Source organism: Oxyura jamaicensis, chromosome 2 (genome assembly GCF_011077185.1).
Source record: "Oxyura jamaicensis isolate SHBP4307 breed ruddy duck chromosome 2, BPBGC_Ojam_1.0, whole genome shotgun sequence".
Lineage (NCBI taxonomy): Eukaryota > Metazoa > Chordata > Aves > Anseriformes > Anatidae > Oxyura > Oxyura jamaicensis.
The window spans coordinates 15,366,502-15,390,894 of NC_048894.1; the positions used below are offsets into that span (position 1 = coordinate 15,366,502).

The 24,393-nt window shown below is 44.7% G+C and overlaps 1 protein-coding gene across 9 annotated transcripts in view; it reads left to right on the top strand.

Annotated features, from left to right (window-relative positions):
• Nucleotides 1-17,680: 17,680 nt before the first annotated feature.
• The window catches only part of ARHGAP12 (Rho GTPase activating protein 12), a 77,508-nt gene continuing 70,795 nt past the window's right edge, over nucleotides 17,681-24,393 (top strand). For 8 of the 9 annotated variants that reach the window (XM_035318829.1, XM_035318831.1, XM_035318832.1 and 5 more), the window contains exons 1-2: nucleotides 17,681-17,749; nucleotides 23,507-24,261. In XM_035318829.1, the coding sequence (XP_035174720.1) occupies nucleotides 23,593-24,261 (669 nt within the window). In that variant the 5' untranslated portion in view covers nucleotides 17,681-17,749; nucleotides 23,507-23,592. The remainder of the gene's footprint in view (nucleotides 17,750-23,506; nucleotides 24,262-24,393) is intronic. The other variant, XM_035318830.1, reaches the window with a different exon arrangement.

Here is a 24,393-nt window from a genome sequence, read left to right on the forward strand (position 1 = left end):
TATGAAGCTGCTTGCTGCTACCTCTCTTTGCACACAAGCTTCCCCAGAGCATCATCACAACAGAAGGTCTCGTCCTGCTCTCTGACTTACTCGGAAAAAGATATGTCACCCCATATTGACTCACCCTGCAGTGAGACTAATGCTTCCCGAACAGCTGCAGGTCTCTCCTACCCTCTAAAATAGTCTTGTGGGGGAGTGATGTGGAATATGTTCCCCTTTAAAATGTTAGCTTCATTTGATGTGTGTGCTAATGAGTGTGCAATACTGTCACTGAGATTACCCAAGAGTGTCACATGCTGGAGACTCTGTACCATTTGTTTCTATAAAGACACTTCTTAATGCTAGAAATTTTAAACTACCTATCTGTTAAAAGTGAAAAGCAAACAAACAAATATTGAGAAACTCTTGCTTGAGATGGAGAAAACGGCTCCTTGGGGAAAGCTTTTTGTTGCTCTCAGTTTATGAAACTCTTCACAGAGGTCAGAATTTTTCCTGTTTGAAGATTGTGTATGTGGGTGCGGAACAATTTTCTGAAAGTCTCATAATACCTTAGTAGCAGAGATAGAATACCTTTATATATATATATATATATATATAAATAAATAATGTTAATAACCAGCTAAGATGCTGATGAAGGATGTGGGGCTGTGTTCAGACTAAAGTACCTTGCTCTTAGTCTGCCTCTTAAGCTGCTTCCCTGGGAGCTCAGTGATGAACGTTGTGTCTTTACCTCCTCGCCTCTGCTCGCCGAGCAGCAGCCACCCCCGTCTCCTCTTGAACAGCAGGGCAGTCCCCAGCCCAAAGGAAAGGCACTATTAAAGGCAAAGCCAACCAGCACCCAAAAACCAGGTCAGGGCGCTGCCTGGGAGGGAGCGAGCTTGCTCATGCTCACTCACGTCCTTGGTGGTGGAGCAGCCCATGCGACCGCCATCCTGCAGGATGGCCAGATGAGGCTGTTGGGAGGACTGTGATTCACCGTCGTGTTCTAGGTAACCACCCGGGTTGGGTGATGCTCACCCAGCGGGGGTAGAATCCCCTCTTCCCTTCCACCCCAGCATGGGTGGATTTCCATCCCACAGCGGGATGTGCCCCCAGCTGACGCTGCTTGCCTCCGGGTCACTGTAATGTCACCCTTCTTGGGTGACCGACTTGGACACGTCACCTATTTGATGTACTCCTGTCAACCCCGGGTGTATGAGCAGGAACAAGCACAGAAGCACTCATCAGGACAGAAGTAATTAGTTGCAACTTTGGAAATGAAATGCATAATTACTGCTATTTCACGTGCCAAGTAGCAGGCATGCAATGAGAGGGTTGTGATGGTGATTAGGGATTGCAGAGTTTTAGAGCAATTGCTGCTCCCCAAATCCTGCTCAACTCATAAAAAATGTCCCCAGGCAATTATAATCCATTGTGCAGCACCAGGCAGAAGGATGATTTGCATCTCTCAGTAACTCTTTTGCAGTTTTATCTCAAAATTGGTAGAAATCTGTCTGCACGGGGGCACATCTGTGGGTGACAAAGTCAGCCCCGAGCCCAAACGAGGGCCAGCCCCTCTCCCTGCAAAAATCAGGCAGTGAGCACTGCAGGTCCTCCCGTTCACCCTTCCTGGCTTGAAATCTTCCGCTGTGCAACCTCTGTGTGCCCCTTCCCTCCCTCACAAGTGTCTCCCTTCCCCAGGGGCAGGGAGCAGATGCGTGACCGGAGGCACAGGGCTCTAACGCTGACCCATGCAGGAGCATGAGGACAGTGCTGGCAGCACCCACGCGGTCACCACAGCCACCACCACATCATGCTCTGAGGCTCCTGAGCAATGACAGCTTGTGAGCCACCTCCCAGCAGGGGCTGCCATTGCAAAAGACATCCTAGAGGACAGCTCTGCCTGGCTGGTGCCACCGTGGTTGTCCTCTGGTCCCACTGAAGGCTTTGGGCATCACAGGGATGGTGCCAGATGGGTTTGGTTTGGGAAGAAACCTGGAGTTTCCCTGTGCTGGGTTGCTCTCAGGCACTGTGAGTGCAGGTGATTGGGGCATCTTCATCTTTCCTTGAGAAATTATTTCACATTGTTATCAAATAATTCACCCGAGAATCTAATGAGATCACCTTTGAAGTATTAAACATACCTTTACATTGGTATCTATCATCTAATCAATACCCCTTGTTTTATTAGTTCAGTTTTATACCCTTCAGAAGTGAGGTGCTGTGCAGAGAGGAGATTTTTCTGCTCTCGGTTCTGTGGTGCTGGCTTCCAGCGCTGCGCCTGCTGCCCTGCGATGCTTGCCAGGAGGTGTCCGGGAGCGACCGCGAGTGCATCAGCCATAGCGTCACAGAGTCGTGTATGGGACCTATCAATACACGTATTGATCAGGTCCATGTCAGTGTTCTGGCCTACAAAAGCAATAGCCCAAGCTGTAATATTAACATCACTATTCAACTCCCAACCTCTTTAGCCAAGCATCGAGAGCAGGTATCCTCACCCAGCCTGTGGCGCAATGTGCCAGGGATGAATGTGAATTTTGCCTGTGTTTCTGCCCGAGCTGGTGTGGGGAAGCTGTGGGTGTCCTTCCCCTGTCATGGACAGGACAAAGCCAGCCCCAGAGGGATGGAGGTTTAAGGATGCTCCTGGTCTGCTCTGGTCACAGACAAACCCTGTGTGGGGTCTGAAGCCCTGTGATGGCTGGACACAGGTCACACTGCCACTTTTGCCCCCCAAAAAACCTTGCCTAACCATGACTTAGTGCTGGAGCAAAACACGACCAAAACACGGGGGTAAAGTAATCGCTCGTAAAAGCAGGAGCTGCTCATGGAGATGGCACAGCAAACGGAGAGAAGCACCAGGATCTCCATGATGCACCATAGGAGTTGTCTCCCTGTATTGCTGTCCAGTGGAAGTTATTCATGCACAGCAGTATAAAATTACCTTAAACTGCATACTTTAAGGGTCTTGGCTTATTGTCTCTGTGGCTGGATAGCCCTCAATTCCATAGTGATGACCACAATAAAAAGTGTCCACATCAAAACAAAATCCCTTTCTAATACCCTGTGCCGTAAAATAGAAGTGTTGCTGGTGGGCTCAGATGCGATGGGTGCTTTCATGCACTGTCCCCATTACATCACCCCCACCAGCGTTTTGGGGTGGTGAGGGGACATCCCAGGTGATGACCCCGCTGCTTGCCCCGCCGCAACCAGCCCCTGAGTCCTCCCACCTGGCCAGGGAGCACTTGCCTGGGCACACCAAGCAAGGGGAGGGAGAAAATCAAGAGGAAAAGCACAAATTAAAGGAATATTGAGTATATAGAATGGGAAAAGTATTGGTAGATAAACCTCGGTCTCATATTTGGCAGTACCAGCTGATACCAAAGTGCACACTACATCAGGTCCTGTCACTATGGCTTGCAGATGAGCTTCTTTATTATGAGCTTAGAAAACAGACTCTAGCCCCCAGGACTGTTCTTTCTTTTTGATTTGCAAGGAAATAAACTTTTTTTTTCTTTCTTTCTTTTGCACCAAATGCCTCCCACCCCTATAGCCCAGTCTCCTCTAGACCTGTGGCTGTCTTTCCTCAGCAGTTTGAACTGACTGCAACTTTCACACCTGTCCCCAGCCCCTGCTGCTTCAGCTTTTGGAGTCTTCCACCCCATAATGGTCTTCTTACAGTATTTAACTCCTCCCATCTTGAATAATGGAAGATTAACTTAATTCCATGTCTTATTTACATAATAATTGGTATTAAATCTCTGAATCCTGATGCCATATTATCACTACTGCAGCTACAGGGGCTGATCCAAGAACCGAGTATTGTTTTCACTGTAGGCTTCCCACAAGACACTAAATGGATGCCAGAAAATGCCATTATTGTTCTGAACAAGGATGCAGCCCCATCCCAGCACTGTGAACTGGTTTGAGCAAATTACTGTTTTGACTCCAGCAGCTGGACTGAAGTGTTAATAAAAAAAAAAAAATAAAGATCAGAGTAAGATGTATGTAACACATTTTCAGGTGTTTCTTTTGGGTCAAAAAAAGCCTGGTTCACCCATCTAAGCCATTCCATCTGATGCAAAGCACATTTTTTTTCTACATTTATTAAAAAAAAAAAAAAAAAAAAAGACTACCTGCACAAATCTGTACCAACAACAGTACCACACGCAGCAGGAGGAAAAGATGGGCTGCATTTTCCTGTTTCCCCAGGGAAACTTACATCTGTAATTCAGATCTCCCAGTGCACAGCTCACCACTTCTGCAGCTGCATGAGGTCAGTGGGACCAGGGACCACACAGGGCACATGAGGCTGCGCACTTCAGGGTCTGCCCTGGATTCGGCTGGCCAAGAAGGGATGGGGATAAACACAGGGGGCCCCAGTGCCTCAGGAGAGACATCCCTGTCCCCTTGGATCTTCTCTTTCCCAACCCTGCAGGTTTCCAGGGAATCATATGGATAAAGCCTGTGAGGAGAAGTGAGGGATGGTCATGGGGACGAGGTGGAGAGGAGGAAGCCACACTGACAAACCCACCAAGCCATCATTGTGCTCGCTGCATGATAAGGGTTCTGCCAGGTTGTCATGCTGACCCAAACCATTGCAGCTGTGTCCAGTTGATCAATAAATCATGTCTTGTGAGGAGACCTCTCCTGAGTAGCTGGGAAACTGATGCTTGTTGCTTCCCCTTTCCCCATCGGGGATGTTGCGAGTGGACATGAGCCTCTGGTGCAGCTGGAGTGCAGGTCCCATGGCGCACAGACCCAGCACTACTGAAGAGGACGGAAAAATTGTCTGTAAGGGTTATTTGGTTGCCTATGCAAAGGCCAGAGGTGGGAGCCTTCGAGCAGGTGGAGACCACGTGCAAGAGACAGCAGTGAGACAAAACATTTTCCAAACAAAAATCTAATTAAGGATTAGAGAGACTGCTGCACAGTGTAATTAGGAGATTACCCCCTGGCATGGTTTGAACACAACAGAAAAATCTGTGCCCTGCTCTATAAAATCTTCCAGGCTTGGAAATGGAAATCCATAAGCAAAAGTTCTTCACTGCCATAACCCTGTGTCCTGAAGCGCTGCTAAGGCACTGTGAGGCTTGCTGGTCACGGAGAAAATCGGCACCTGTGAGGTCTCCTGGGCTGGAGGCAGAGAAAGCCCCGTCAGGAGGTGGCCGGCGGCTCCATGGGCTGCTGCCTTGTCCCTGCAGGGAAGTGGTCACTGCTTGGCCTGGCATCGGGAGGGAGGAACGGGCCTGTGCCCAGCCCAGGTGCTGCAGAGCGTTGGCCAGGCCAGACTCAGTCAGTTAAAGAGAGAAAACGTGAGAAACAGCCACAGCAGTTAAATTCCCAAAGCATTTCTGAAATCATTAACTAAAAATAAAGCCAAATTGTTCCTGAAAATGGACTCCCAGCTGGATGGGTTGTCTGGAGAGGAACCAGAGAGGTGGGGGAGTCTCTTCCTCAGAGACCTTCAGAAGCCGCCAGGACATGGCCCTGGTTTCCCTGCTCCTGGTGGCCCTGCGTGAGCTGGAGTTGGGCCTGCTGGGCCCAGAGCTCCCTGCCAGCCTCAGCCACTTTGCGGTTCTGTGATTAATCCTCGCTAAAGGTGAATGAAACATCGCAGTAAACATCCCTTGGATCAAGCGGCAAGACCAATGCTGTTATTCAGCCTCAGTGTCTTCGATGGTGCCCACAGCTGTAGATTCACCAGACGAGAGCAAAGGGGAATATGGAAGATCAGCGCCCTCCCGCAGCTCCGATCCCTTCCCTGTGTTTCCTTGTCACACAGTAGGGTTGCAGGGTTCCCACAGCATTGTCTTCTCTCCCCATACCACTTTTTTCTTTTACCTAGTATCAATTTTTCAGTGTAGGATCCACCTACATTGTTTACTGTGGTATATCTATGACTCGTTTCCAGCAGTACAGATCATAAATGCTTACAATTTTAACTAGTTCAGGTAACTCCTCATATACTCTCCAGCACACAGGTGTATAATAAAATAGTGATCTTCATTTTAGTGCCAACTAACAATGATAAATTAATGAATGAAATGCACGTGGCAAAATGCCAGCTAAGGGAAGGCCCTGAAACCTCTGCAAAACTAATTTATTTTCTCTTTTGGAAACTCAAAAATAAATGTAAAGTTTCAATGCCCATCACAGGTGTCAGGTAATAAGAGAAGATCTTGAACAAATCAAAGCTTCTTTTGCTTTTGGGAACGTTGATTTTAACCAGGTCATTTGCCTTTATCTTGCTGTGCAATCACAGAATCAAAAATTGCAGAATTTACAGAAAATAGATAGTCATCAGCACGCCATCTTGTCAGACTGATTTGTCTGGAGACGAATGCCTGTCAGATTTCCTCAGCCTTGGAAGCTGATCTGAATACTGTCTGTGGCCTAGCAACCTCGCCAAACACCCCAGCGCTCACACCAACAAAATATTCAGGATACTGAAATGAAGATATTTAAACATGTGGTTTTGATTAAACCATCCTCTTTTAAAGTATAAATTGGGATTGTTTTGCAATTTTTATCTATAATATGAACTAAATCCATGTCATACACTGTAGGCTTGCCTAGTTAGGTTAATTGTCTCCCACCTGCACCGTACTTTCTTGGTCGAGATTATTGCTTCCTTGGGTACCTTACTCAGCCTTTTGCTACCTGACAATCCAATCAAAAAATAAAAAATGTTTAAAGTTGTAAGTAAAGGAAAATTTTAGAACTAGAAAAAGTAACCTGCTTGCCTCTATAAAAGCACCTATCTGTGGGATATTTAATGACTGCAGCATACAGTCAGGAAAAAAAAGGTAACAGAAAATTGGAGCTGTCATCTCACCTGCCATTAAGAGATTAATTAATTTTCCTCTGACAGTGATATCAGTTGAGCTTCAACATAAAGACACATGATATGAAACCATAAAAGTTCTTTTTAAAAGTGTGTGTTGGTAGTCATCTGCCTCGATGCTACAAAGCACAGTAGCTGTTTTTTTTTTTTTTTTCCTTCACTTTTGGCCTACCAGGACCATTGGGTGGTTTGTCAGAGGCCACAGAAAGGCAACATCGGTGCTATGCTGGAGCTTAGCAGCTCTGAAAATTAAAATGCATTCCCATTTCTGAGTGCTTTTTTTTTTTTTTTTTTTTTTTTTTTTTTTTGTAGGATATTAAAGCTTTTATTGCTTATAAAATATCTAATTGCTTAGGGGAATTTTAAATGAGAGTCTTCTCACTTGTTTTTGGAATTAATTAACCTCTGGGAGGAAAAAAGTCTTCTTGTGTATCTAAACAAACGCCCTGGAAAGACCTGTGCTTAAAAGAAAGCCTCCCAGCTGCATGACAGCCTTGCTCCATGTAATAACGCCGTCGCAGCAGCACTTCAGTTGCTTTATGGTTCCCCCAGGGCTCCAGGGACAACTTGCGCCCAGAAAGCCCCTGGAGATCCCACCTTGTGCTGCCCCAAGGCCCAGCTCCCAGCTCAGCCTCCGACTTGCTGGCATCCATCTGGACTGAAGCGTGCACATTTCACAGCTGTGATGACACCCAGCCAGTGCCTGCTGTTAACAATTTAAGTGGCCTGACTCTATTTCCAGGAATTTGGGTGAGGTTATCTGGCAGTCCACCCTGCCTTTCCGGCAGATGGCAATAACCCATAGCGGGTGAGCAGGAGGGTGGGAATGCACCCACGGCGCTGTGGGGCATCAGCAGGGCTGGGGCAGAGAGGGCAAGGCAGGAGAGAGAGCAAGCCCATGAATAATAGATGACTAAAATCTAGCCAGGCTGCAAGTGCATACACAGGAGAGGGGGAGAGTGCATAATTCATCTGTAATTGCTTTGGGGGGAATTTTAAATAAAGAGGAGAGACAAGTCACAGAGTCCCTTCATTTCTTTCCTAGGTTTTGCAGCTCTGGAAGCATGCTTTTGTGCACCCATGCAGGCCCTAGATCGCAGAGGTGACCTGGCTGCAGTCGGATATCTGTCAGGTGGTGTGGTGGCCACACCGGGGTACAAGTGTGACTGAGGCACCACGTATAAACGACTGCTGCATGCACCACTGCGGGCTGAAGGTGGTGAGTGTAGGGGATGCGCCTTCAGGAAGAGCAGGATGCAACAGTGCCTCGCTCGTGGCAACTTCATAGCTCCTGGAAATACCACGGAGGAATTTCTATCCTGTGATTCACTGTTAATTATCCTGCTCACTTGGCAAACCGTCCCATTTATGTCAGATTGGTTTTTGTCACAGCAAATGGAGACCTGTTTAACTGTTTTGTTTTTCTCTGGAACAAACAAGGAAACAGGAGGGTACACTACAGAGTGACTAACCTGGAATCTATAAGTAGTTATTTCCTTGGAAATCAAGCATACTGGTGTCTAGAAGTGATAATTTTATGTGATAAATCTATATCCCTCATTTGTTAAGATTCAGTTCTTCAAAATCTTGCTGGCATTACAGACCCATAAACACAGACCCATAATGCCAGATCAAAGGTCTGTTTGTGCCGAAATCCCGGCTCTAAGAGCCAAAACATTCAAAGTTCTTTTGGAGTAAATGAGACAACCTGCCCTGGTTTTCTATTCACTGAGGGGAGGTACAAAAGACCGGTTTATGCTGTAAAACCTGAGGGTTTACAGCCGCTGCTGTTACACAGGGACCTGTGTAAAGCTCCTTTGTTTTCTGAGCTTGCTACACTCCTGGCCTCAGTGAAAGACTCGGGCAACAAGTCCTGTGTTCTCATCTGTGTGAAAAACATTCTCAGTTTCTAATTTGTAACATTTCACTATCACTGAATGTTCCCTTCTTTTTCCTTCTTTTTTTTTTTTTTTTCTTTTATTTTCTTTTATGAAAAAGAGCAATTGGCAACTCTTGATCTGCTTTCCTTCTTTCTTTGTACAGCGTTACATTTTTTCTTATCATCTTTCCTTGTATGGGTCTCTCCCAAAAGGAAAGTCTCTTGCCTGTCTCTTAAAAAAAGGCAGAATAAAGTAGGAAGAATGGTTAATGCCCAGTCATAAAACATACAGAGCAACCCTGAAATATTTTTTATAAGTTCTTCTTTTATGTGTCACTTGCCCTCTCCCAAGAAGCAAATTAAAAATGCTGAGGAGAATTGCTTTGGGTGGCGGTGTGGTTGAGATCCTAATAATAACATAACTGAAAGTGTAATAGCCAAAGACCTCTATCTGTTAAAATACAGTGACTTTTTATTATTCAGCCACCGCCACGCCAGCAGACCTGTTTTAACTTCTATAGTCATGACAGCTTCTCAGCCTGCACAGCAACAAGTTGTTTCATAATTATTTTTGAACGGTTGGGTGTTCAGCACCTCATGAGACATTCATCTTGTGGCATGCATGGAGTACGTGCTCTGGATTGCCAGCTCTGCCTTTTTTGCTGTTCTGCTACACAGGAGCTGCTGCAGTGACGAGTGCTGGTGTATCACTTGGTGCTGGACGGACTGACCCAGAAAACTGCAGTCTGAGAGACCTGCTACAAGTAAAGAGGAGGAGTGGGTGATACATTTCCCAGTCAGCAGGAAATTCACAAAAAATATGCTCTCATTCATTCAAAAACGTAATCAATTTGATCTGAATTCATTTGAATGATGCTGTCTAGGGAGAGAAAAGGACCAGGGATGTGACTGCATTTCCATCACAGAGCTGGGGGAGGAGGTGCCTCTTTTTTCATGTTCACTAAAGATCTGGAAGACGCAGGTTCAGTGTCTGCTCAAGGGCTTTCAAGACCCCTCCAACTCCTCTTTCTAAGCACGTCACCACTAACCCCTGTGCCATTAAATGTTCGGGGGGCTTGCAATCCTGTTGCTGCTGTTACAGTTAGCATTAATTATTAAAGATTCACTGGCGGAGGGACGCCGCTTCAGATATCTCCCCTCCTGGAGGAGTGCTCCAGGCTGAGAAGCATCCGCAGCCTTTGTTTAAATGACTGCTGATGTATTTTCCACGATCCATAGTGGTGCCAACCCAGGGGAATGAAAGTAGCCCACTTCAGAGCGACTGCCCCATGGCCAGGATGCTAATCTGGGGGAGATGGCAGATGGTTTTCAATCCAGTTTCTGCCGCATTTAAACTGAACTACAAGGTCTTTGTTTTGCCATGAAAACTCTCACATTTAAATTTGTTTGTCCCAAGCTGGGGCTTGTTTTTAATTTCATTTTCCCCCTTACTTTTTTTTTTTTTTTTTTTTGTCTCAGCAGGATGCCTGAGAACCTTCCCTCCCTTTTCTTTCATTGCAAATGTAACGATAACAAAGCTCCAGGCCAGTGAACACCTCTTGCTTGGCTTTGGAGTTTATTTCTCCCTAAGGTGTAGTTATTATTTCGTAACTGAAAGCGCCTTCTAGGTATCCTTTTATCAGTGGGATAATAGATACTTGTAGCTCCGCTGTTACTTCCTGGTGAAGCCGCCGTGATGCCACCGGCTTTCATCTCGGCTCAGCTGTTTGCAGTGGCTCTGGGACTCCTCCCTTTCAGGAGGCAGTTTCATCACGAACGAAACCAGCATCCTACGCAGCCTGGTTCTGTCGCCAGGGCAGACTGGTGCCGCACCAGGAAAAGATCATGATCTTCACAGTTGGAGCACACGTATTATGTATTGCTAAAGTCATTACCTAGTAGGCACAGTGCTCCCAGACTTTCTAATTAGGTACTGAGCTAATTAAAACTGGCTAAGGTGTCTGCATTTTGGACATACTTTTATTGCATGGGCTTCAAGGGAGGTATAAGGCTCACCTCCTTCCAAAAATGTTTATGTTCACCATCAACATTTTCACTAAAAGCTTTAGAAATTATTAAACTGAAACCTGACTTTTCAAATGAAATGATTACATCATCCAATGGTTTTGATGAAGAGACTTTGGGGATTGGCTTAATGAGCGTGGTACAAATAAGAAGTTTCCATGAATGCTTTAGGGAATGCCAGTGCAGTGAACCGATGTGGCCGGGGGAAAAGGAATTAGGCAGAGGCTGTGGAGGAGACGTGCAATGCAGGGCCATGGCTAGCACAGTTGTTCTTTTCTCCCTTTCTTCAGGATGTGCCAGTCATAAAGTCAAGCTATGACCCAGCTCAAACATACCAGGGGATCCTTCACATCGACTCAGTGTGTAAACAGATGCTGGTCCAGCCAAAGTAACAGTAGCTTTCCATTCTTTCTAAAGACAAATCAGTTTTACTATTAAAAAACACATACAAATAAGGAAGACCGAGCCAATCCCTTTTTATGAGCTTTTTTCATGATCTGCTCTCCAGTGAAAAATGTGAATGACTCATTTCTGGCTCAAACCAGCTGATCCAACAGAACGAGAGACAGCATTGACTGCCATCACCAACAGTGTTATTGCTACGCCAGCCTTAGAGCAATAAAATACTTTGTAAGGGTTTCTTTTCTTTTGTCGGTGGAAAACAATTGGGCAAAGAGAAAGAGCAAGGAAAATCAGCAGAGAAGCTTACAGCAAAATAAACATATGACAAAATGAGGACTTGGATTCCTGAAGATAGTGTTATTGAAGGAAGGAGAGACGGGATTGGAAAGGGTCTGTTCCCTGAACTCCAGTGACTCCTCGGGAATGGCTATGATATGCTGAAATTACTAGGAACCCCAAGCCAGCACATAGTTTCCTTCATACCAGCCCACTCAGGGACTTGAAATAACTTTTTTGTCAGAAGCAAAACACAAAATTGAAAGAAAGAAACACAGCATGCCGTGGAAATGTCATAACCTTCCACCTGCTAATTTCTGCAGTAGCTGTCGGCACAGAAAGTTTCCTTTATCTTTTATGAAGTAGGAAATGAAACAGGCAAGAGGTGGTGCAGGGGCTGTAATGGAACAAAGGGACTGGATAAGGAAGAATAAAAGTTGACATCTATACCAGCAGATTGAACATGCTCACTGGCACTGGAATGTGATCATCCACGTCGTTAACTTGTAAGAACAATCCCTTCCTACGGTTTGGCTGGAGGGTAGCATACCGTGTCCCACACACCTCCTGCAACAAGACCTTTCCAGTTCTGATGTGAACGGCAGATTTTGAGGAGTTAAGAGCATTTAATGGTGTGGCTGTGGGCCCAGCAAGGACAGTTGGCTTCACTCTCCAAGGCCTGTTTAACCCTGTGGTATGGACACAGCCACAGAGGATGCAGGGACGCCCACAGGGATGCCTTCCTTTCACATACGCAACCCAAGTCACATCATTGTCTTTTCTCTAAATGCACCTTGAAAAGAGTTAGATTTTTCCTGACTTCAGTGTTCCTGATGGCAGGAAGCTTTTTCTTAGGAAAAAAAAAATAGAGAGAGAGAGAGGGAGAGAGGAAAAAAGGTCAATTTGCATCCAATTTGTTTAGACAGAAAAGCTTCTGTTGGTGTTTTTCCTTGACATATTTACATGAAGTATTTTTCTGAATCACCTGGATACACAGAGGGCAACATCTTTCATCAGGATTGCTCTCTAGATCTGTCCTCTTCAATCCCAGCCCCAGGGGTTAGCATGGCCACCAAGCAGTGAGAGAAAGTATCACACATTCAGAACAAAAAGATGTCAGAGAAACTGAAAACCATTACACACACATCCATGTTTCTGAAAACATGTAGGATTAAACTCAGTGTACACAGCTGAAAATCAAACATCTGCCTCTCAATTTTTTCTCATGAATTTGTCTATTTTTTTGAACATGTAAACTTCTTGAATTCACTGATTCCATTCATAATGACTTCCACTGTTCAACTACATCAGCAGAATCTAGAGTGTGCTCGATCTGATCACATGCAGGCATCCACGATGAGGTGAATTATTCTCCAGACTTTTGACTTCTTTTTGACCCCTACTCTTTGAGTAGAATTCTACTGGTCATCAAGAGAGCACAGACATCTGTCTAGATGTAAATACATATTAATAGACACCCACAAACTTTAGGCAGAATGGATCTCTCACCTGTCTTGAAGCTATGCCTGTTAAGATGACTCCTACCTTGTCTACCTATTCTGGTGTTCCTCAGAAATAACATCCAGTTGAAACGGGACAACCTCAAGCAACTTCTCTTTGACAGTCAAGCCCTTGAGAAGCTGCTGGTGGTGCCTGGGACTCACAAGGCTCAGAGTAGCTTTCTGCTTTTAATTGCAGATGGGCCTGGAAGCAAGCATGTTGCTGCTGAGCCAGGCCAGGCCTTGTGCTGGAGTCAGCTTTGAACCTCTATGATTTGGGGAACCAGGAACTCCCCCATTTTTCTTCTTTAACATTGGATTGCATGCATTTTTACAAAAGGAACTTCAATATAAACAAAACATTTAACACAACAGATTCATTCTTTTGGCACATCTTTACATTTCTTTTGACTCTGCTTATCAGTGGTTCACAAATGCAATTCCTTCCTTTTCCTTTAACAAAAACAAACAAACACAAAACCAATCTACCTACTTAGAAATTAAAGAAACTGCTGCAGGGCCCTCCTTAATTCTCCAGTGTATAAATGGACATTTATGTTGTGCTTTTTGAATGTCAATACCTTTCATTATAGTTTTATCCCAGGAAAGAGACACTAATATTTAAAGGATTAATTGTGCCTTTTGTATGGTTGTCTGTTAGTGCAAACCATGACTACACTAAGACACAACTGGCTGTGTGGATATGACTAAGGTCCGGCTTAGTGTTTCTGTGCTAAGGCAAAGGGCTTGAGTCAAGGCAGCAGCAAGGAATGACCTCCTTCACCTATTGCTTGCTCTAGAGAGTGTATCTGAAATAGATTTGGTACCTTTCACCATTTTTAATTCTGTGCTGTGACTCGGAGGTACATTTTCATGCTCAACATAAAAGGGATTAATTTTGGAACACCATGACCAAGAAGAGAAAGGCGACAAACAACGTAATGCCATGGGTGACAATGTCACAAGTGTCAACAGTGAGCCTGTTCCTGGCAGGAGCAGACCTAAAGGATCTGTTTGACCAAAACAAGTACTACTTTGTACTTTAATAATGCTGGCAATTGGATAGTTGATAGACTGCTCATGCAAAAAATAGTCATATTTGAATTTTTGTCACAGCTTCCACTAAATGGTCTCAGAGAGAAATACAACTATTAAACACCACAGTGACCCTGTGGCAAATGAACAGAAGAAAGTAAAAAAGCATGTGCTGACCACAGTCCATTCTTACATGATTAAAAAAAAAATGTGCTGGAAAGATGGAAGAATCTTACAAACTCTTCCCTGCTTTTTCATAGTAAAAGAAATTATCTTCTCTGAACTGTGGATAAAAATTCCTGCTTAAGGTAGAGAACATTCCTCTGCAGTGTAACAGTGAAAGAAGCTCTTCACTGAACTTCTGAGAAATCTGGGTTCCTTTGCTATATTCCTTACTTTCTTTGTTCTCCTTTCAATTGATTTTCCTTATAATGAACGGTTATATAAATAAAAATGGCTCATCTCTGAGTCGAGGCAGGAGATGGGGAGTAAATTGACAAGTTCATGCAAAAAGCCCACAGCATCTGCACGTCGTTAAAAAGTGCTTTTGTAGTAGTTAGAAAAAACAGAAAGGAAGAATTGATTGTATGTACATGTGTGGGTGGTAGAAGTATTTTTAGCTAGAGGTGAGAGGCTAGAAGCTGTCAAAAAACTGAGAGTAGGAGCAGAGTAGATAGATAGGAGATGCCCCAGGTGATGTATTTTAGATCAGGCTAGTCGAACCATTTTATAAAATAAACCTGTAAGTAGTACTGGAACTAAAAAATATTTCCTATTTATATCAGAACAGTTTGCTAATTAAGTGCATTTCTTTGTCTAAATTTGGAATGGTTTCTCTATTGCATAGCACTATTGAGGTCATAGTTCCAAACACAAAATCTCTGAAAAATGGGCTGAAAACCCAAGGAGAAAGGAGAAGGACTAAAGTGGATACTTGCAGTATCTGCCCATTAGATGTAAGAAAGCCTTTTTTTTTTTTTTTTTTTTTTTTCCTTTTCAGCCATTTCTGAAAAAAGGAATCAATGTAGGTCATAATGAGCTTAGCCTGTGCAGTGTTAAATCCAGGTTGTTCATTTATTGTTTCCCATCCCCTGATCGCATTTTAGGCAGCACATTTCTGTTATCTAACATCAGTTCTGGCACTATGAATAACAGGATGGCAATGTCCAATCTTAAATATGCATTTCAAATGAATTAAAACACAGTGTTCATCTAGCATTACTGCAACTGAGTCATGACCAAAATAATGGACAGCTGAACTTGTAGAGATTTGAATTTGAGGGAAGAAGAAACATAAGTGGGATTTTGCCCTTCAAATTTAACAGACTCAGGTTTTTATACACATGACCTTGCTGTTTCAGAACTCTTAACCTAAGGAGAATAAGTATTCTTTCTATTTCTAATTCAAACACACAAAAAAAGATTTTTCCAAGACTGGATTTTCAGAACTATGACACTTATTTTCTGTGGATTTGTGTTTTATCACAGAGGTCATCAATGAAAGTACAGGGTCAACTTTTTCTCCACGATTGTGGATTTTATAATGTCACTTTCTTAAGTGTCTTCTCCTGCCTTTCTATATGGCTGCCTGCTTTCACAAAACTTTCAAGAGTTTAGCTACCTTTACGACAACTCCCTTTTGGCAAACACAGATAAATTTGGACAATGGTATTGGAAGATATGAGGTAGCAGGACCGACAGAAGCAGATTGAACACTGGCTTTATGTAAGGAATCACTTTACAAAGGCAGAAATTGATGTTTAATGTTCAATTGATGATATAAAACATTCCAAATGCAATAGATACAAGAATTAAGAATCTGTAAATTGTATAACAGTTCACATTAGTACCTAAAGCAATTGTATTTAGCAATTCTTTCAATCCCAAATTCATGAGGTAACTGCACGTACTGGATATTTTCACCTAATGTATGTCTCAGTCCTACCTGAGGCATCAAGTGTGACAGCAACACTGCAGTTGCACATCTCAAGGAAAAAACCAAGTCACAGTGAGTACAGGTTGTGAACTCTAGCTCTTTTTACTCCAGCAAAATTATAGAGAAATCCTTTATACGCAGAGTACGTAACATGCTAAAATTGGAACTTGAGCTGGACAGTTTGTGTGTGTTGTGGAATCTTTCATGACTGCACTTGGGCAGGGACTCAAAATTATATATCTTCTGGCACCTTCGGCTCTATTACACATGTTAGCATTATGTGGGACCATTGGTTCAACACTGACTCAGAGGGAAGAGTGCCTCATTCTGAATCACTGATGCCATATCCTGCAGCACTCTAGCGAAGCCCTGGCAGTAAGAAAGGATAATTACAATGCGGTTACTAAGACTGATTTTTGAGATGCTTTTATGCATACCTCAGGCATGTCAGTAGGTAAAATGCAGTCAGCTTGCCTAGAAATACCCAAGTGCCTTAAGTATATTATTTTCTACCACAAAACCGGGCATGCGAGCTGAATCTTAGTAGAAAAAAAAACAACCAACTGAACACTGTATCCGGAACTACTGTGCATTTATTTTCATACATATATTTAAAAAATACTAGGTATGAATACAAAACGATTTGACAAGTTTCTTTTGCCTTTTAAGGATAAATAATGAACATCAATATAAAAGATGTTGTTTCCCTTGCAGCAGAAATAGTAGTCTCTATTGTTTTTCTGGACTCTTTGAATAACTTCTGAAGAAGAAGGTGTGACAGTGGTATCAGCCTTGCTCCATCAGCAGACTTCACAGGATTTTAGTGATGTTCTGTGAACAGTCAGCCCAAAGTCAAACCATCCTTGGTGTGAAGGGACACTCGCATAAGTATTCAGGCTAAGATACACAGAAACAAAGCTTCAAGATATTTGCACTGTTTACCACTTGTCTTGCATGTTGTCACACATCACCGAATACAAAATTGCAGGGAAATAAAATTCCTGGGAATATGATTCAGTATGAAAAGGTGTCCACATGTTCATTTATACATACTCATGTCATTTTTCTTTTTTCCCCCTCAAATACAGCCTCTGCTTCTCTTTTCCTCACGTGGAGTCTGTTTCTCTTGCTTGCACCCTTCAGGTGCTCTCTTCCCATTGCCTGTCCTTCCCTTCAGCGAAGCCTCTTTTTCCCACCTCCTGGCGATTTTATCGTCTCCTTCTGTATTCCATGTGCTAAAATAATCGACACAGAAGTTAGGGCCAACGTGAGTGTTACAGGAACAGAGCGCAGTTTACATGTCTCAGTGCCATTGTTTCAGGATGTTTGCAGACCCACGCAGATACCCCTGTGGGTTACGCTCCGTTCATGCTTTGTAGTCCATGAGGACTAGAAACTGTTTTTTCGAAAAGATAAATCACAATTTGAAAATGCCGCTAAGGTCACGTAAACGTCCCCAGACTGGACGTGTGACGATTTTAACTAGCCGAGGAAGAGACACCACACGAACTCTGAACAAGCGACGCTGTGTATTTTTATTATTTCACACCAAACACCGTGATTTTTTTCCACAGGTGCCCCCCTGACGGACACCCCCCCGTCCCCTCCCCGCTCCCCACGGCCGCCATGCGCAGGCCGCGCCCCCCTTCCCCCCTCCCCCCGCGCTGCCCCGGGCCAGGCCCCAGCAGCGTCCCGGGGCCCGCCCGCCCCCGGCACGTGACGCGGGGCGGTGACGCCGCCGTGCCCGGGAGCTGGCACTGGGCGGCGGGGACGGGGCGGGGACCGGGGCGGGAGGGGAGGGGACGGGACGGGACGGGAGGGGAGGGCACGGAGCGGCCGCCGCCGGATCGGGGCCCGCCGCCACCCCGAGGCAGGTGAGGGGCTGCGGGGCGAGGGCGAGGAGGAGGAGGAGGAAGAGGAGGAGGAGGAGGAGGAAGGTGGGGAGGTGCCGCCGCCACCGGGAGGGCTCGGGGCACGGCGGCGCCCCGCTCTGCCGCCGCCATCCCGCTCGGCGCGGCGGGGAGGCGGCTCCGGGCCGCGGGGAGGCGGCGGGGAGGCGCACCTGGGCGCTGCGGGGCCGTGCTCAGCCGAGCCGAGCCGAGCCGAGCCGGGCCGTGCTGGACCGAGCCGAACCGTACCGAGCTGGACCGAGCCGTGCTGATCCGAACCGAGCCGTACCGAGCCGTACCGGGTCGTACCGAGCCGTGCCGAGCTGTGCCGAGCCGCCTGGCGCAGCCTCCCCTCACCTGCGCCAGCCGCAGCCGGGCTGCAAACAAAGGGAGCGCGGCGCTGCCTCTCCCCGGCTCCCCCCGCTTACCCCGGTTCCCCCGGCTGCCCCCCTCCATTTTGGGGGTTCTCGCCCCTCTCCCAGGAGCTCAGCACCGGCAGGGTTTTGGAGCCGTTTGGAGGCGGTGTGTGAGCCCGCAGCCCGGTGCCAGGCGCGCGGTGAGGGCAGGTGGGCTGGCGGTGTGCTGGGGGCTCGGGCAGGGGTGCTCCAGGAGCCCCAGAAGTGGCCCTGGGCAGCTGTCTGAAATCCAGGGCTTGTGCAGGGCTCTGAGTCAGTAGGCGATTGTTAAATGGTTACTTATTAAGCTTTTTAATTTTGAAGGAAGTCCAAGCTCTGGGAAGCTGCTTTGCTTTGCGCTTGTGCTTGATTCCTAACCTGATGGTAGGTAGCTCTGCGAGGAGGCAGTGCAGGAGTGAGCTTGCCTTCAGGAGCCTGCAAGTTGTCTGTGCTGCGTCTGTGTTTGTTGGTTGCATTTGCATTTGGCATCTATTTTTATACAACTTCTGTGAGCCACGAGCGCAGACATTGCAGGCAGCAGGTTTGCAGGTGCTGGTTGGGTGCTGGCTGCTCGTCTGACCCACCAAGAAGGTGGCTGGAAGGGGTCCCCAGGGGAAGAGCAGCATCAGCAGGGAGAGACTGGGACAGACAGGGCTGCTGTGGGGTCAGTCTGTTCAGAAACCATCATGCGATACATCTTGAAGTGCTGAGAAAGCTGCCAGTGGAGAAGCAGAAGCACAGAATCCAGTGAACTGCAGCCAGTTTATCTCATCTGGCCCAAACTGATAATAATTTATCCTGATTTAACCTCAGCGATTGGGTTTATTTCTGCAGCAGGACCTCAGAAGGGTTCATTTCAGTAGTGGGTGAAGTTTGATGCTGAAAATGGAAAAAGATGGCGCAAGTCAACTGCTGCTCCTTTGTAGGGCATCATGAACAAGGTCACAGGAAGAATTTTAAGGAGATCAGTTAATATCCTCAGTGTTTTGTATTCAGTAATTTGCTGTGTTTGTGTTATAAAGTAAGTAGTTACATAGCTGTGGTGAGTAAGTCTCTCCCAAGACAAATATAGAAGAGAAAGACTTGAGATATACCAGAAAGGCTTTTACTTAATTAGTTGGCTCTAGAAGATCAGGAGAAATTACTCTTGTGTGTAATAACTTCGGGAGAGGTAGGAATCTTACATTTTGTACCTCCTGATTTTTATTTTTGTCTTCAGTTCTGGGCTAGTGCTGAAATTAGGGATCATCATACTTAATGCAGTACATAATCTTACGCACATTGTACATGGTCATATCTGTGTGCATGTCTGTGTGTGCTAGGGCTGTGCTTCTTTCAGGTCCATTTGCACGCGCTTCAAGATTAATTTAGTGAACATCTTTCTGCAGTTAGAGTGAGAGTTCCAGGCAGATGAACTGCAGGGTTTCAGTTGCCCTAGGAAAGGCCTCCTTCTAAACAAAGATAGCTAAAACAAACCACTCCAAGCAGGGCTGAAGTGGCATTGCAGCTGCCTGGATTTGGTGAGAAAGGATCTTGTTTTGGTGAGAAATGCCCAAGTTCCAGCTGGGCTCAGAGGTTGGTTGCAGAGCTGATGTGTGCCCGTGCTGAGGGGTGTCAGGGCTGGGTGCAGGCAGGGCAGAGTTGACCTCATCGAACACAGCGGGCTGCCTGCCTTGCTTGCTCTTCGCTGAGTAACAGCTGGGAATGGTTTGTATTGGGAACGGGAACCTGAAGAGATCCACACCACGATGTTGAGTGAGAGAACTTGTAACCATCGGCCCTGGCCACGTGGGGATGCAGACACGGGTGTAATCGTGAACGTGCTTGTTCTTTGTAGCAGCCCAAGTGCTCTGTTAAGTGGCAAGATGTGTTTCTATGTGGGGATGTGGCCCACCTTAAATTAGTTACCTGTAGCATTCAGGTTTCACTTGCCAGATGGAAAACTTGGCCTGAATCTGATCATTGGCATTTGTGAAAAGTTTTCTCATGTTTTTGTTGTTAGTTGGGGGCATTCATTGTTACTAATCTGTTCCCAGGTATTAAGACTTTATTTAAAGTATTAAAGCTTACAGAAGTCCTCTGGGGCAGTTGATGGCTTTTTCATGCCTATTGTCCTCTAATTAGGATTCCTCAGCCTTCTTTACTGACGTGGGTCTCATCCAGCATTACAGGTAATGCTTGAGAAAACAGCTCAGGGGCTGCGAGGCCTGACCTGCTGTATCGCTTCCGTGGCTGACCAGTAGCAACAAACTCACGTGCTCCAGATGTCACTGCTGTGCTCTCAGGTCTGAATTCTTCCGTGCCCTCTGCTGTAGAGGCTCAGCCCAGGCTCCCAGGGCTCTGTAACCAAAGCTCCACGAGGCAGGCGGCTTCGTCCTCTGAGGATGTCACCAGTAGCTGTCCCCCGGGCTATGCACGGTTGTAGGCAGTCTTGTCTTCTGTGGTGCAACAGCTGTGTAAAAAAAATTGAAGTAAAACTTCCTGCGTTTGGATCTGTGAAATCAAGGCAGTGCTAGTTGTTTGCAGACTTAGAGGCTTAAGTCAATATTTATTAATTAAACTTGGTGAGAAGGATTTCCCACCTCTACCATAGGTGTTTCTCTCAGGGGAGGTGGAGAAGTAGAGCCTGGCTTGATCCTGATGATGTGAGCTATTTATAAATCTGTTTCAGTGTTCTGGCCAGCCGCAGAATACAGCCTGTCTCTTTTCATCCGATGTTCAGTGTTACAAAATGCTTGCTATTGACTTGATAATTTTGCAGCTCAGCTGAAAGAACAAAAAACTCTGCCTTTTTTTTGTTTTGTTTTGGAAAAGGCATGGGGTTACAGAACTGACTTCAGAATTGGGTAGAGCTATTTTTGTAGCTGTTGCATTTTATTTAACTTCTATTTCTTAAAATTCTATTAACTTTTTTGAAGTGTAAAATACAACTTACATTGAGCCTATCTATCTTGAAGAAAAAAATAAACATTAAGCATGCATTCCCACTGAATAGTTATATGAAACAGGCAAGAGAATGAAAATTCCAAGCTTTTAAAATGCTTGGGAGCCCTGTGGGAAACTACGGGTATACATTCTTTCTTTTGGGAGAAGTAAAACCAGTGTGAGTGGGTTGTCCTCTTACATTTTAATATCCAAGGCAGCATACCTTAATGGTAGACTGTAACTTGGAATTGCTTCTATTTTTCTAGTATATGACCTTGAAGCTGTGAAAGGGATTGGTAGCAATGCTGAGGAAGTGTTGGGAGAAGTCAGATTTAGTAACAAGGAGCAAAATAATGTTTTATTTGAGAGTTTCCAAAGCTACTAAGAGAGTGGGCATGTTTACCTGCTGCTGGAGTTGCTAAACAACTGCAGAAGTGCACTTAAAAATACCTATTTATGTTGAACAGCAGGTAGGCTAGCTGTTCTGTACCCAGACTGTAAATAGACAGCAGTGCTGCAAATGTCAGGGTGCTGTTTTATGGGGGAGAGAGTAAAAGGAAAAAAAAACAAAACGCGCACACAAAACCCCAGACAATCCGAGCATTCTTTTCTACTGCTTTGTGTCCCTCTCATCAGCTTTGTTTGAATGTGGTACCATCTTCCTTTCTGCCAAGTCCTGCAATAAAATTGCAAGCCTGATCTTATGACTCCATTTGGAATCTGGTAAGCACTTGTGGCTTTAAAGCTACCCGTAGGAAGTGTGTCCTGGGTGTCGGTGATGGACTGTGGGAGAAGGAACAACATGGTTTAAACATAGACCGTTCTTTCTAGGCTTCGTACTTGAGCTTTTCAGGGTTGTCCCTATTGAGTTACGTGGGAAACGCAACGTATTCGAGGATGCGATCGAATAGCAGAAATAGTGAAAGAAAAATCGAGGAACTGTTAGGGGTTTCTGCTTCAACTCTCCCCAGAAGTCCCTTTTGTTGTTTGTGCACTTAGTCCCTCTAACAGCCTGCGTCTGTGTGCCTGCATGGAATTGCATTAGTTCCGCAGTGTTTCAGGGTAAACACTGCAAATCTCATCATGAAGTCTCAACTTGCAGAGCAGCGAGTTTCTGAATTGTTTTTCTCATTCACGGAACGTGTGGGATTTTTTTAGATTTATTTGTTAATCTTTGGGGTTAAATATGGCAGCATTTTATTGAATTCTCCTAAACTCTATTTGAATGTTAGAGGTCTTCCCCATTTACTTATCTTACAATGAACACTGTAACTAAACTGTATCTTACAATGAACACAACACAGTGAAGTAATGTGGAAGTTGCTAAGCCTGACACTTACCAATGCATGAATCGTGACTTTGATGTTAACACGATTAACTAGAGGAGAAATGGTAGTTCATGGATATGGGTACAGCTGTAGTTGTCTAGACTGTAGGATGCTAAAAAATCCTCTTCAAAATTGTCATGTAGTATCCTTTTATTATTTATTTTTAGTTTTGCTTCATAATCCTGTTTCATGATTTTTTTGGTCTTTGCTTTAGCACATATCACTCCTGGTTATATCAGGTTTTCTGTGAGGTAAATTAAAACTAATAGCTATAAAAGTAATTAAAACTTTCTTCTAAGAGCAAAGTAAATATGTAGAATTTAAACTGCCAAAACCAGAGTATCTTGGAAACTTTAAATATTTCTTTTTAATATTAAAACAGTTTCAGATTAAATAGTATATTGCAGTTATACTAGCAGTTTATAGAAGTAAATCAGCATTTTTAAAGACTGGCTAGGTGTAGAGGCAACAGTGTGCATCCTCAGGTGGCACAGGTTGCATAGCTCCTTGGGGATCAGTTTTGGCACTGAGGTGGAGGTCAGCAGAGCCTGTATACAGCGTGCAACACGTGGGGCAGGGATTGCCAGCCCATGCTGAACTTGGTGACTGGTGTGTAGCACTGGAGGAAGAATTAAAGGATTTTGTAAGGAATTCTGAGCACTCTGAAGGGACTTGTGAACTGAAGGGCAGCTCAAAATAAGCAAACCATAATCTCTTCCTTTTAAATATGTTAAACCCAGAATAGTGATGCAGTTTCATAAGAAATTAAGCCTGTATATAAGCAAGAGAGAGACTCAGACTAGTCCCCCCAGTGATGGTTAACCTTGTGTAGTGATAGAAGCAACAGGGTTAACGGGTAACTTGGTAGCAAGAGGCTTGTGCGAATACAAGGGTTAAATCAGGGATTCAGTTGTTTTGATGACTTTGTTTTATTGCTGTGAAAGGTACCTGAAAATCTTGCCTTTTTCATCAATCTCTGTCTGAGATTGACACAAATTGAATATGCAGGGTTATTTTTGAAATTATTTTCCTCTAAAGTGCTCTTGGACAATTACTTCATTATGTAGATATAACTTTTTTTTTTTTCCTTGCAGCTCTGATTATTAACAGGAAAATAACACTTCTGAAGCAGAATGTCGCTTACTGTTTGCCGGAAAAGGTGAAATCTTTTCAAAGAGAGATGGCTGATAAGGGTGGGAAGATCCTTCCAGGACAACTGTACATTGAAGTGGAGTATGACTATGAGTACGAGGCCAAGGACAAGAAAATTGTGATTAAGCAAGGAGAGAAATACATCTTAGTGAAGAAAACTAATGATGACTGGTGGCAAGTCAAAAGGGATGAAAATTCCAAACCTTTTTATGTGCCAGCACAGTATGTGAAGGAAATACCACGAAAAGCACTGATGCCACCTGTTAAGCAAGCAGGAATGCTGTCAAATAATGCTTTAAAGTTGACACATGGATTACATAGATCGACAGAAAATGTGAATAAGTCACCAGAGCTTTCTAGTTTTGGAAAATCTTCTCCAGTTCAAGTGTCTTGCTTAGTTCGAGATGCCAATCAAAATCTGGGACCGAACAATAGCCCTGGTCAAACTCTTGGGTTGAGTCTGGACCTTACTCAAAACAATGGAAAACTTAACAATGAGTTGCAATCTCCCAAGATTTCCAATCAGTATAGAACCATCTCCATGGGTCATTTCCCGTGTCCAGAGTTCTTGGAAATAGAGAAGACCAGCTTTTTGCATGAACAATCTTGTGATTCAGCAGGAGAAGGCTCAGAAAAAATTCATCAAGATTCAGAATCTGGAGATGAACTCAGTAGTAGCTCCACAGAACAAGTGCAGGTAAGCTTAAAAAAGGTTTGTGTAGATTTGTGGTTTTTTTTTCTTCTTCTTTTTCCGTGTTACCATAATAGTTTGTTACTGTTTTTTTTTTCCCGTAAATAAATTAAGTCAAAATGTCTTGTCTCAGCATGA